The sequence below is a fragment of the Paramormyrops kingsleyae genome, chromosome 6 (genome assembly GCF_048594095.1).
Source record: "Paramormyrops kingsleyae isolate MSU_618 chromosome 6, PKINGS_0.4, whole genome shotgun sequence".
NCBI lineage: Eukaryota > Metazoa > Chordata > Actinopteri > Osteoglossiformes > Mormyridae > Paramormyrops > Paramormyrops kingsleyae.
The window spans coordinates 20,229,052-20,243,116 of NC_132802.1; the positions used below are offsets into that span (position 1 = coordinate 20,229,052).

Sequence of the window (14,065 nt, forward strand, 5' to 3'; positions counted from 1 at the left end):
CTGAAAGATTCATCCTTGTTATTGCAGTTTCATATTGTGTAATTTTGTGTAAAATGTTAAGTTAAAATGATATTTCTTTTCCCTTTGTGAAGCAATATACTCAGGTTTGCCTATATTTTGATTAGACTGTTCCACTCTACTATATTGACTTCCTGTCATGTCAGCACAAGCAGGCGGAGCACAAACACCAAACGCGCTCAGAGATCCGAGAAACACCAACTGTTTGTTTTTTTTAAACTTACTGAAAACAAATTATTCTTAAAATATTTGTACAAAATAAATACTGCTAAAGACCCACTCTTTGCGCTTTGCGCACACTGTAATCGGATTCGGCTCCATCCCATTATGCACTAGTTGTTTGTCTAATCGGTGACATTCTCTTACTCCTCTCCTTTCTCATATCTTGGTTATTTACTCACCAGGGAGTTCCACCGCTACTTTCCCTTTTCTAATAGATTTATTGCCATTTCTATTAGTTTTCGATTGATTCCAGGTCGTCCTCTAATCAGCTCATGAACGACTTCAAGGATGCGATAACATATTACGAGTGTCTCTTTTCTCAAGATTTAACAAATTACTTAATCCATATGCTTTTCACTTCATAATAAGAATACATGTATAAGTCATGGATCTCTAGGCTTCTAGCCAAGCTCTCATAAATACATTTTCTTTCTCACAGGGAGTTCCCTCCCTGTGGACCGACTACTTGCATAATTTATATATTCATTTATAAAATAGCCATAGTCATTCCTCTGGCCTTCCTAGATGTATCTTATACTCATCAAAGAAACAAACTAGCCTCGACAAAGTACAGATCATGATCCCTTAGTCCCTGTTTCAAAATTTCCCAGGTTTGGGGTCCAATTCTGTTTGTCTTCCTAGATCCCTCTGTTAACCACAGGACAAACCTGTCACCCACAGTCCTTATCCCATGTAATGCAAGCACTGGTTATATCTGACAGATACAATTGTCCCCCCCTTTGATCATGACATGATCACCACCTTACTAAGGACCCACGTTGATATTTATTTAATAAATTTCATTATTTTCTTGTATATGTCGAATAGTCAGTAAAAGAAAACGCTGCTTTGGAAAGGCTGAAGGCATGGACCATAAGATCTAATGTATGATGAGTGATATTCTCTGAAATGGTATAAGGATACAACGGATTCCTCCGCTTCACTTTTGGGCAGCACACACACACTTCCGTGCTTAGCTAAAATCTAAAGTCTAATGCTGAACTGTCGCAGCTCTGTCATTTGAGATTTATGGACTGCTGTACTTCTTCAGACAGTTTAGCACCTGTTCAGGAGTGGGGTTGAGCAGGGCTTTATTTCAGGTCTGAGGCATTCAGAAGGGTGGTCTGCTTGGCGCATTCCCACTGCCCCTGATTGGAGATCCTGGAGTGGTCCTGCATAGCCTGTTAGAGACGACCTAAGGTGTCAGCCACTGTTTCCTTCAGCTCCTGTTTTACACCCTGAATCTTCTGCCAGTCCACATGGAATGGAAACACGGCCTTCAGTGAATCCTGTAAAGCCTGCCAGTTGGTTGATACAGTGAATCTGACTGCTCCAAGGCTTCACACTGCCCCGCTGGATGGGGTCAGGCAGGGCCAGTGCCACTGCTTGCACCTTTAGTACGTGCCAGTTCCTTTGGACCTTGACAGCTTCAGGTTGCCCGGCCTGTCCTCGCCATGGGGTGGGTTGGGCATCTCCACCAAAGGCTTTTGGAGATAGATGTTGGGAGGGATCTGGTTTCTGTTATGCCCACCTACATGTGGTTGTAGATGCAGCTTTGCACGCTCTGCCACAGTAGCACTGTGTGATCTCTCCTCCGCTCTCTGCAGCTGCTCCATTCCTATCTGCACTGTGCTAGCGGTCTCATATTTCTCCTGGATCTCCTGGCTGCAGTCCACCTTGGACAGTGGCCAAGGCCTGTTGTGCTGGAACATAAGGCGATGGTGCTAGAGAGGGAGGGACTGATGATAGAAGCACACTGTCACTATCTAGCTGTTCTTCTTTTTTTCCTCACCACAGCTTCTCCTGTTTCTACCTTATTATTATTACCTAACAGCAAAGATGTAGGTTTGGTATAAACATTGGTAGGGAGCAAATCAACCCCCACAGTATTTGTAGGAACATGTTCATACTTAAATTTATGTTCATGCTCAACAGCATCTGCCTGGCATCGGCATGCGTTCCATCTGACTTTGCTTTTTATGATCTTACGATGAACAACTGGTGGAGGCAGCATGTGACCAGTGGGCTAAGCCTCCGTGCTTGTGATCAGAAGGTTGCTGGTTCAAACCCAGCCTTGGCATGTCTGTGGATCCTTGAGCAAGGCCCTTAATCCCCAGCACCCTGGGTGTTGTACCAGGAGGCTGTTCTTCACAAACAGCTTGCTCTCACCTACAGAAAGCAAGTTGAGGGAGGCATGGGGATCAATAAAGTATCTATAATTATTATCAAGAATCTGTCACAGAAAAATAATAGGAATACAAAACAGGTGAGTTTATGTTATTTGTTCCTTTATTCTTGTCCAAGGATATCAGGGGTGTCAGAAGCATTTTGAATGTGGGGGGACACACTGGCATAAAACTAATATTTTATGTTAAATGGGGGGGGGGGGGGGGTCCAAACGAATAATTATGAAATGTGAGATTTAATGGCGGTGACGCCCATGAAGGATATACAGACACTTAAAACAACCAACCTGATTCTCCCTCATTGGACCTGATTCCTCCCTATATTAGGCCTTGTCCATATGTACACAGGTATTTTTAAAAATGGTGTTTTTCCTCCTTTATTAAAAAAAAATCTCTGTCCATATGAAAACACTAAAACGCGCCGTAAAGAGCATGCCAAACCAGCAGGTGGCGATATAACTCTGACCATAAAGCCATTTTGGCCAATCAGAACCCATATTACCAATTCTGCTTGGCTAAAAACAGCTAATGTCTGACATCAAGGTGACAACAGTGCACATCCTAATTTTACCAGCCAAAAACTCTGTTTTTCCTGTCTATACGTGGACACTGAAAATGGAGTCTCTGAAAAGCTACATTTTTAAAAATATGCGTGTACATGTGGACAAGGCCTCATACACTAACGGCTTGTTTCATCTGTGACATTCTCTTACTCATTTGCTTCCATGTCTTGGTCAGCAGAGAGTTGTACCTTTGCCTTCCCTTCTGTAAAAGGTGTATTGCAGTCTCATACTTTTTGATTGATTCCGGATCCCTTCAGATCAGAGCATAAACGACTTCAAGGATTCGATAACATGTGTCTTACAGGAGTGTCTTGACCTAACAAACTGCCTGAACTACCCACCAAACTCCCTCTTATCTTTACATATTTATTTTTAGTATTACATTCTGTTTTTCATAGTATTTCATTTATTTGTGTACTGTGTTTGAATCATGTTTACTTTACACTGTGTGTACTGTCTGTGTATCTTGTCTGTTTGGCACTATACGTTTGTATGTTCATCTGTGCATTATGTTCATGCTGCTGTATGCACGAGAATTTCCCCCTAGGATCAATAAAGTTAATCTTAATCTTTATCTTAATAAGCTATCCACTTTGTAATAAGAATACACGTATAAGTGATGGATCTCTAGGCCTCCAGCCAAGCTCTCCTAAATCCATTTTCTGTTTCATAGGGAGTTCCCTCCCTGTGGACCAACTACTTGCATAATTTATGTATTCTTTTCTGCGAAGCCATTCATTTCTCCTTCCTAGGTGTTGACAAAGTACAGATCAGGCTCCCTTAAATCCCATTCCATCATTTCCTAGGTTTAGGTGCCCAGTTCTGCTCCCAAGATCCACCAGTCGACCCCAGGACAACCCGGCCATGCAGAGCCCTTATTCCACCGAGCATATAATAATTATATATCTTCAGCACAAGCAATTTATATATATATATATATATATATATATATATATATATAGAGTCACATCTGTGCATGTTACAATTATTGTTTTTCCTGTGACTTTCCACAAGATGTTGGAGTGTGTCTGTGGGAGTTTTTGCCCATTCATTAAGAACAGCATTTGTGAGGTCAGGCACTGACGTTGGAAGTGAAGGCCTTGTTTGCAATCTCCATTATAGTTCATCCCAAAGGTGTTCAGTGGGGTTGAGGTCAGGGCTCTGTGTCGGCCAGTCCGGTTCTTTCACAGCAAACTCACCCAACCGTGTCTTTATGGACCTTGCTTTGTGCACTGAGGCACAGTCATGCTGGAACAGAAAAGGGCCTTCCCCAAACTGTTCCCACAGAGTTGGAAGCATAGAATTGTCCAAAATGTCTTGGTATGCTGAAGCATTAAGACTTCACTGGAACTAAGGGGCCTAGACCAACGCCCGGAAAAAAATATAACTCCTCTCTCTACCAGACTTTACAGTTGGCACAATGCAGTCAGGCAGGTAACATACTCCTGGTATCCACATCTATGAGACTGCCAGACAGAACTGTGTTTCACCAAGTGTGATTTATCACTTCACAGAACATATTTCCAGTGGCAGCATGCATTACACCACTGTTTGCCATTGTGTTCAGTGATGTGAGGCTGTCATGCAGCTGCTCGGCCATGGAAGCCCATTCCATGAAGCTCCCGGCGCACAGTTATTGTGCTGGAGTTAATGCCAGAGGAAGTTCCCATTCTTTCAAAAAACGTTTGTAAACCTGACTGCATGGCTGTGGGCTTGATTTTATACACCTGTGCCAATGGGTCTGAATGAAACACCTGAATTATATGATAAAGGAGTGTGTCCCAATATTTTTGTCCATATAACGTATTTGAGTATATGTCGGGGGTGGTACGGTGGTGCAGTGGTTAGCACTGTTGCCCCACAGTTCGGGGACCTAGGTTCAAGCCTCCACCAGTGTTCTGTGTGTGGAGTTTGCATGCTCTCCCCTAGTTGTTGTGGGGTTTTCTCTGGGTACCCTAGTTTCCCCACCACAATCTAAACTGTGTTACCAAATTACCTATAGGTGTGAGTGTGTCCTGTGGTGGGTTGGTGCTCCAGCCTTGGATGTTTCCTGCTTTGTGCCCATAGGCTCCAGGCCACTTGTGACCCTGAATAGGACAAGTGGTTTCAGAAGATGGATGGATGGATGGAGTATATGTTACCTTCTAAGGACACATACATGCAGAATTTAGATAGCTTCCTCTAACGACACATGGTGGCAGAATGCTGGTCAGGCCTCTCGTTAATATATCTGCATGTGAGTGAGTCCCCTGCATCCTGTTCTGTGCTTCTGGGTAAACTCCATGCTCACCATGGCCTGGTGTGGGATAAGTGTTTGTAGAAGATGGATAGATGTCTTAATGGAAAACATTGAGCTTAGGTGTGTTCTCTTTATTGGAAAAAGCGATCTTTACTGATCAGCTGTAAAATGGGTCATCTGATGTTACTGATAACATACATACAGACGTGGAAGATTGAAAACCTTCTGTCACCACAGTATATAACTGATCAAGCAGAAAATTATTCAAAGAGCAGGATTAGAACAAAAAGATGAACATTATTGGGTCAATTATTTGATTTTCAAATATTTCCAGATATACAATGTACATATATAATCAATAATCAGATTTGAATGGTTAAGAGTATATAATATGAACTGCAGCACTACAGTATCCTCTAAATAAAAATCTGTTCAAAGTAAATAATTTTCCTTTTCAGGTCATAGAAAACGTGTCGTGTCATGTAACAATTTCCTTTTATTACGTTACATTGGGTACACGATAATAGAAATATAGAAATTTCAGGCTTTGTTAAGAATATTCATAGTCGTCATTATGTGATCAAACATGGTGATAGATGTGTTTCTTATATATACTTTTGTAAATATTAGTGTGAAGTGTAATTGTAGCTTTTCGAGGCAAAATAACATAACGGATATTACTGTTATTCATGTAGAACTGCGTAGTTCAAAAAACTGAGGGCGTGGTGAAGCGAAGATGACGTACAGCGACCGCAACAACACAAACAGAAGAGTCTGCAGCTAAAACAAGGAAGTGAAAAGCTGATACTTAGCATCATCGACACTGTTTTTATGTTATTCAGAAGGCCAAGATATACTTTCAACCTTTGACACACTTGGATTGTAGCACACGACAATTTTGGACAATGAACAATAAAGGTACGATGCAATTTGAATATATCATGTATCATAGCGGAGCTATGCTATCCAGCTAGATACTCGCGTTTTTATGACATATTTCGATTGTGTTAGCTGGCTGGGTTGCGGCTGCCCCTAACACATCGCTTCTGCAGGTACAAATAACATAAATATAGCTACACTACAGATCGTTAGATTGTTGATATAGTGTGGGGGAATTTTATAAACAAAGACATTATGGTGGCCGGGTATTGGTTCGCACTCTTTACTTTGCGGGAATTTGCAAAACTGTGAGATTTTTAAACACCATTTATCAAAATATTTGACTAAAGCGGAGGACGCACGACCTCGAACAGTGGTCACAATTTCCCGTTGACTGAGCACCAGAATGGCCATTTTGAGCAAAGCACGCCGAGCTGTGGCTGCAGCTCACAGCGCGAGCTACAGCAGGTCCTCTTTATGACGTCGGGAGCCATTATGACGTTTCCGTCATAAATAGATGGGCATCGTCATAAATAGATGGGTAATCCTTCTTCAGCTGTAGCCTATGGTTGTATTTCACCGAATCGGTCTGCTGGCACTCTGGTTTTGCGCAAGGTTCATTCGGTACATTTGTTGCACTAACGTTACTTTTACCGTTCGTAATTGCATGATTCCGTCATAAACATACTACTAACCGTGAACATAACATATCTGATTTTACACGTTTGTTTAATTTTGTCATTTCATGTGAAATTCTGTATGCATGGGAGTGTTTCATCATGTAGTCTACGAATTCTGTAACTGCAATATTTATGTCTCACACAATCATTGAAATGTATTACATTCTCTGATCTTACCTTGTAATTTTTTGCAAACTTATTTTGCTGAAGAGATTAAGTATATTTAGTTTGCATATAATGTTACATTATATATCATAGTCTTCAGCAAAAAAATCTGTAAAATTCGCCAAAAAATAAAAATAGAAGGTAAGGGGTAAGGCCAGACAATGTAATACACTTACAGTATTTGCAGCAACCATCCAATACATTCATGTATGTTTTAGCTCGACCAATAGCAAACCATGTTTTGCTAACCAATACCTCATCCAGTTATAAGGCTAATACAATTAATTGATGGTGGTACAATTTAGCAAATGCTGGATTGGCAGCTGATATGGTGTATCAACAAGATACCAGTAACTTTTTGGAACAAAGAAGAAATTCCTGTTAGTTTTTATTATGTTACTGTTAATGTGCCTGTTTTTTAATGTTAAATTGTGTCCGTTCCTGAGAAAATTTGCACTTCAAACATTTTCTTTGACTAACAAGGTATATCCCTGCCTTGTGTCCTGTACCCACCCTCACAATTCTGACCAAGATAAGCTTTTTGATTGATATATATTGTTACGTACTATAATGCCTGTGCTTGGGTGTGTCTGTATATGTGCTTTCCCTGCAATGGACTGGGGTCTCATCCTGGGTGTAACCATGCCTTAGGCCTCAGCTACCTAGGATAGGTTACAGGCATTCAGGCAGCCCTACAGCCCTGAGCAGAATAAGCCGCTGATGGCTGATATAGACCTAAGATTAACCTGAAATATGAATACAATGTAAGATATTACATAAAGTAAAACCATTCCAGCTTACACCATACTAACCACCTTAAATTACACAGAAAATAACATGAAGAATGAGAAGTAGTAAGATAGTTCATTACAAGGGTTAAGAAATTACACACTTTCAAGGGCGTAGGTTTGCTTTCAACATTGGTAGGGACAAAATAAGCCCTTTCACACATGTGGAACACAAACCTGAGATTTTATGTGTCAGACATGTTCACACCCTCCTAGAAATACTCTGGAATTGTTTAGACGAGTGGGGGCTGGGGGGGTTGAGTAGAGCATACAGGAGGCAGGACACGATGCAAAAAGTACACTGCAGAAATCACAGTGTTTCATTTACAGCACATCAAAGGTGTTTGCTGTTTACCTGCGCCTTAGTTCAGAATACACCGCCATCACGTCGCCGGTTTGTAATACGATCATACACAATCAAGTCTCTCTCTGTTCTTTGAGCCTGTTGGACATTTTCAGGTTTTTCTTACCGACAGAATTTTCTGACTAATTGTATTCGTACTGTTTTCGCACCAGTCGCATGATAAAAATGTCAGCTATGCACCCGCTTGCTCTTGGGGAATTCTCCGGAAAATTTCCTACTCCATTCACATGTGGGTCAATCAGAATTGATCCGGACTTTGTAGTAGGGAATTAGCAGGGTGAAGACCAGTGGGCTTCCATGACCAACAGTTTTGGACATTTCCATATAGCCTTTGTCTGAAAGGGGCTGTAGACAGATGCTAGAACCACCTCAACTTGTCCCATCTAAAGCAGAGGAGCAGTGGCTCAGTTTTGAACTCCTCCTGAATGTCCAAGCTCCTCACGCTATCTTTGGGGGAATTACAGAAAATCAGGTCCTACAGCAGCATTCCAGCATTAGAGCCAACTATGTTTGGAGCCAAGCTGGTTCTGATATTAAGATGCTACTGAAGGACCTGATTATCTGTGTTAAATTAGGGCTGGACCACAACCTTCGGGGTTGTGGATCTGGATCTAGTGTGGAGTTCGACCTGTAGAAGGAAACACATATGATCTGAAGAACAAGAAGTGCAAATGCATTGTTCATGTTAGAGAGACCGGCTCCAGCTTACCCTGTGTATGTATGAATTTCTGTGCTCATGGTTATGGAAGAATAATTTGAGAAAGAGTTTGAGAGAAGGCAAAAGCAAAAGCTTCATTCGAGCAAAGATTTAATTAGGAGTTTTCTAAGTATTTTCTATTTTGGTAATGACCTTCTTGTTTATTATTCTGTAACATCTTTATACCTGATTACAAGAGTTAAAATCCCCCCCAAATGATTAAAATGGTTATTAATAATACAGTATTATTATTTTATATTACTATCCTCCCAAAATGCATTGCAGATCATACTGGCGTATGTGAAGTTTTTGTTAGGTATTCAGTATAGATTTCATGTCCTTATTCATGGCCATTGTCTAAAAACTCAACATAGTGTTTTTCCTTCCATGTCTGCGTTTCAGCCTCCTATCCCCAGCAAGCTGTGTACCCCCCACAACCCGGCACAGCGCTCTACCCTCCCGGAATGCAGGTCTCCCCTCAGGCACCGCCCTATTCCGAGGCCCCCCCTTCATATTCTGAGGTGACCCCTGATCTGCCTGAACAAAATTCTGCCTGAAACACTGCTGGCCAAGCCTGAAACAGGCCAGACGCTGATGGTCAGCCTTTCTGTGTACAGCAAGACATGTTACAAGTCAAAACTTTTCGGCACTCCTGCCGTGAGATGACATAAGTTTATATGGTTGTCCCAAAAGGACATCCCATCCCACTGTTATTGTGTTTGTGCAACATGTTCAAAAAAATTGTTGATTCTTTCCACTCAACCTATGAGACAGTTTAAGCTCAGCAACCAATGAACAGGTGCAGTTTTGACTAGGTATTATGTGACTATTATAAGTCATGCACATCATAATTATAACAGATCACTTTGCCTTCTGTTTTTACAGTTAAATTTAGCTATGGGAATTGTTTTGATTGCTGTAATTCAGAGCATGTGAGAGGCTTTGAGTCTCCTCTGTTCACTGAATATCTGTGCTGCCATGTTGCTTGCTTGCACACAGCAGGCCACGCTGGGGGTGGTTTTCTTATGCGCTTCCTTCTCTGTTCTGTCTTCCTGTTCTGTTCCCGCTCCACATCTCTCCTTTGCAGATTTACCAGCCCAGGTACATGCACGCGCCCCAGGCCCCGGGCCAGCTGCCGCACATCTCCGCGGCCTACCCCGGCACGCAGATGTTTGTGCCCCTGCCGCAGACTCTGCCGATCGGACCAATGAGCCACACCATCCCCATGGCGTACTACCCAGTGAGCGCTCTGTATCCACCGGGCTCCACAGTGCTGGTAGATGGTGGCTTCGACGCAGGAGCCCGCTTTGGGCCGAGCGGCAGCACCACCCTTCCTGTGAGTAGTGACCCTGAGTATCTTTCACATTTGCTTACAGGATGTGTCACCTATTGGTTGATATGCAATGGAGGCTTCGAAAGCTAGGGCGCTGAAACATCAGAGGCTGATGGTATATGAAATTCTGGTCCACTTTAGCTTTCAAAACCTTGTTATTCCCATAAGAGCCTTGACATGAATATTGATGAGTCCAGTACACCCAACACTGTCCTGTACTGATACTGGCCTCTGCAAGTGCACTGTCAGCACTATAACTTATGGTCCAATCGTGTTGATCGCTTGTATTTCCACAGCCCCCTCCCCCTGGGCACCTGCCCAATGCAGCGCAGCTCGCAGCCATGCACGGCGCCAACTTGGTGATGGCACAGCGCAAGAACAACTTCTTTCTGGGGGGTTCCAATGGGGGCTACACCATCTGGTAACACCCAATACTATCTGGGCTCCTGTGGCCCTCTTCACCCCATCAAACACCCTCGTCCGTCACCTTCCCCAGGGCTGCTTGCTGCAATACTGATATCACCTAACAGAATGTAATATGTTATTGCCCAACCTCAAGGTGCAGTGCTCCGCTTGCCCGAGCCAGAGTCCATGTAAAGTTGCCCAATAGGAAGGCACGGCTACCAAACAAACAGCAGCATGTTGGAAACTTGGAGTACCGTCTTCTGAATATTTTCAGTGCACTGTACACTGGGGATTACATTGGGGGAAAGCCCCCCCCATTTTTAAGTCAGTGTATAGAAAAACAGAAATTGCATTTTCTTTAGTCTTCGTAAGCATCTTCCTCAAAAAAAATGTTTTCCTTGTAGTGCAGCATTAAGGATCCCTTTTTCAGTTCTACATCAAATATTAAATATGCCTTGTAATAATAATCACATTCTGATATAAAATTATCCTGTAAATCAATTGATTATCTAAACCAGATGGGATGTTTCATATGTATCCTGTTTCACACATTCTATCTTTAGAATTACAATTCAGAACTGTCAGAAGCAGCCTAACAATAAAATTAGATGTGATGGAAACAGAGATCACACCTTTCAGGGCAAATATAGATGAACATTATCAGGTGCCAAAATTTTCAACGCACCCTTACTTAGGAAAAAAAATCAAACTTTAGAAGTATCCTGAAATTAATTGCAGTGTAGGTCACATTGTAGTCTGGATTGGAAGGAGTGGTTGGCATCATAACATTAAAATATCAGTGTCATTGTGTTTTGCCTGACATCTAGGTCAGAGTTTCCTTTAGTACAACTTAAACTGTGTAGCACATGTCCTGTAACGTTTTCTAGCATGTAGAGTTACTGTATATCATTTGCTTTTTCTTACCCAAAGCATAATTAGTATATCACTTTAATATCCTTCCTGAAATATGGGTAATGATAAAAAAAGCTACATTTTTATATTCAAAACAATTATATTGATAATCTAGAGTTACAGTGTATAATCAATTGATCATTTAAGAAGGCTGGATACAGTTTAATGCTGAATAACATGCAGTTTCACTTTATTAAAGAGAAAATTCCAGTGAAATTTTAACATGTGAGCATTGTGATATTGATATCAGCCTAGGATGTAGATATTCCCAGAGGTGGTGAAGCTGAAACACCTTTTCCTTGAAAGAGCGTGTTTTAGTGAGACCATTCTGAGGTAATGCTGTAGTGTTAAGCAAAGTTAAAAAGTCAGTCTTTTACGGTGAACCTAGGGTGGGCTAAGTTTTAGACTTTATACTTAATGGTATAATTTATCTCTCCATTTATTATTCAGTGGCTGTCACTTATTTTTTAAATATTACATAGTCAAGTGTAAGGAAAAAGATCAACAGTAGTGGTTCCATTGTGATGCGGTTCAGTTTCAAAATTGTCTCATATATCCCCTGTATATAATTATAATAATAATAAAAATAATAATTATAATTTTATAATGATATTCTAAAATCATCAAAGCCTGATGTTTGAAATATAATTTGCATAAAAGTACTCAGCTAGTCAAACACTGCAAAATTAGTGATTCATTATTTTCCTGAAAAGTAAAGGTTATCTGCAAGTGTTACATACATTGATGAATGATGAAACACTAATGTGCTGATGCACATGCACTGAATGACAGAACATCATTATTTCTACAGTTACATAACTGCAAAGCTGGTGCTTATTCATGCTTTTTGACGTAATTATTGCTCAGCATAGTCATTTGCTTGTTAAAACGCCTTTACTTTCACTTGCCGTTTTAGATACTGGGTATCTAATCTGACAGCACGGTAGCACAGTGGTTTGCATGGTTACCGCGCAGCTCTGGAGACGCGGCTCTACCTGTGTGCAGCTTGCATGTTCTCCTGGTGTCGTCATGGAGTTTCCTCCAGGTTCTCTGGTTTTCCCCCCCACAGTCTAAAAAAAATGCTGAGGTGGAGATGCCAAATTGTCCGTAGGTGTGAATATGTGTGCGTGAATGGAGTGTGTGCTCTGCAATGGGTTGGCGCCCCATCCTGGGTTGTTCCCTGCCTTGCACCCGTAGCTTCTAGGATATGCTCCAGACACCCGCGCCCCTGCATAGGACAAGCGGGGATGCATGGATGGATATCTAACAAGTGTTTTTCTGCTTATGCACTACAAACAAGACTCTTTGAATATATCTACAAGCTTGTCGTCTTCCCATTGTGAATACATTTCATAATAGCACTTGCACTAATGTTTAATATCCAGGGACTTAACCTTTATTATTCTCTCCAAAAATCATTTAACATTTCTTTAAAGTACTTCTGTTAGTGCAAAAAGAGAGAGACCCGCTCATGTTGTTTTCCTGGTTTCCCACCGGTTATTGCGCCTTCCGTAAGGGCATGTGACAGGGTGCAGCACTCTCACAGTAACCTGAGTCCTGCTCACTATCTGTTAAGGGCGCCAATCAAACTTTAGGGTGAAATACATTTCTGTGTAGTATATGTGGACATGAATAGTTCAGGGATTGTCTTACATTTTTATATGTACATATATATTAAAAACAATGGATTCTGGTGAATATATTTTATCTTCTGAGGTGTTTGAGAAAGATTTGAATGTCACTGTGTGCTGTGTGTAAAGAATTTGGACCCTTGACAAAAAGGACATTGGAAAAGATTTTGTAGTGGAGCTGTGGTGCACTTAACTTTTTATACTAAATGTAAAAGAAAGATTAAAATTTAAAATAAAGAGAGAGTATTTTGGAAATATGAATTCTATGTTTCTTTACTGTATTCACACACACACACACAGAAAGCCATTTTAATATTAGGAATCCTCTCTCTCTACTAATTACATTAAAGACAGAAGAAATTACAGTAAATTATGGTTAAAAGGTTACAGCTACTGATTCCCTAATGCACTTCTTTTCTGTTTAAACAGTGCAGATTATCACTGAAAGCATTTTAAGGCGAATCACAATAACTCACATTTCTGACAACATGTTGCTTATTATATAGGATTTTCCAGCTTTTTGCTAACTGGACAATGTAACCAGTATTTAAAGTTATTCCACATTTGTAACTACATATAAATAATATATAAAAAATATAAACAGCAAAAAGTAATGCTAATTCACCATCTGCACTTAACTGCTGAAATTATGTAATGTACTGTAGTTCTGTGGTTTTGCCTTTTATCACAGCCCACTTCTAACACCGTGTTACATTTGCATGCTGAATGAATTTAATACTGTATATGGTTTAATTTCAGGATACAGTTCCTTTTCTGCCTCTTCAGAGTAAACATTCTGTAGTAAAATTAACATTTTAAAGTAACAAAGCAAGTTAAATTTACCACTACATGGTGATGACCGGATTAAAATTGTGGTATTAGCTAGTAAATTAATGAGTGCAAAACCAATTTAAAATTAACCTTAGACCACACATTGTTGCATTTTTTGAGAAAATTTAATTTTTCAACAATACCAGTATGAA

The 14,065-nt window shown here is 40.7% G+C and overlaps 1 protein-coding gene across 1 annotated transcript; it reads left to right on the top strand.

Annotated features, from left to right (window-relative positions):
• The first annotated feature begins 5,950 nt into the window (after window positions 1-5,950).
• Window positions 5,951-13,337, top strand: dazap2 (DAZ associated protein 2). The gene is made up of 4 exons (XM_023804978.2): window positions 5,951-6,146; window positions 9,204-9,322; window positions 9,889-10,137; window positions 10,431-13,337. Exons 1-4 carry the CDS (start codon window positions 6,134-6,136, stop codon window positions 10,557-10,559), a joined length of 510 nt encoding a protein of 169 aa, XP_023660746.1. The 5' UTR covers window positions 5,951-6,133; the 3' UTR covers window positions 10,560-13,337.
• Window positions 13,338-14,065: the final 728 nt, after the last annotated feature.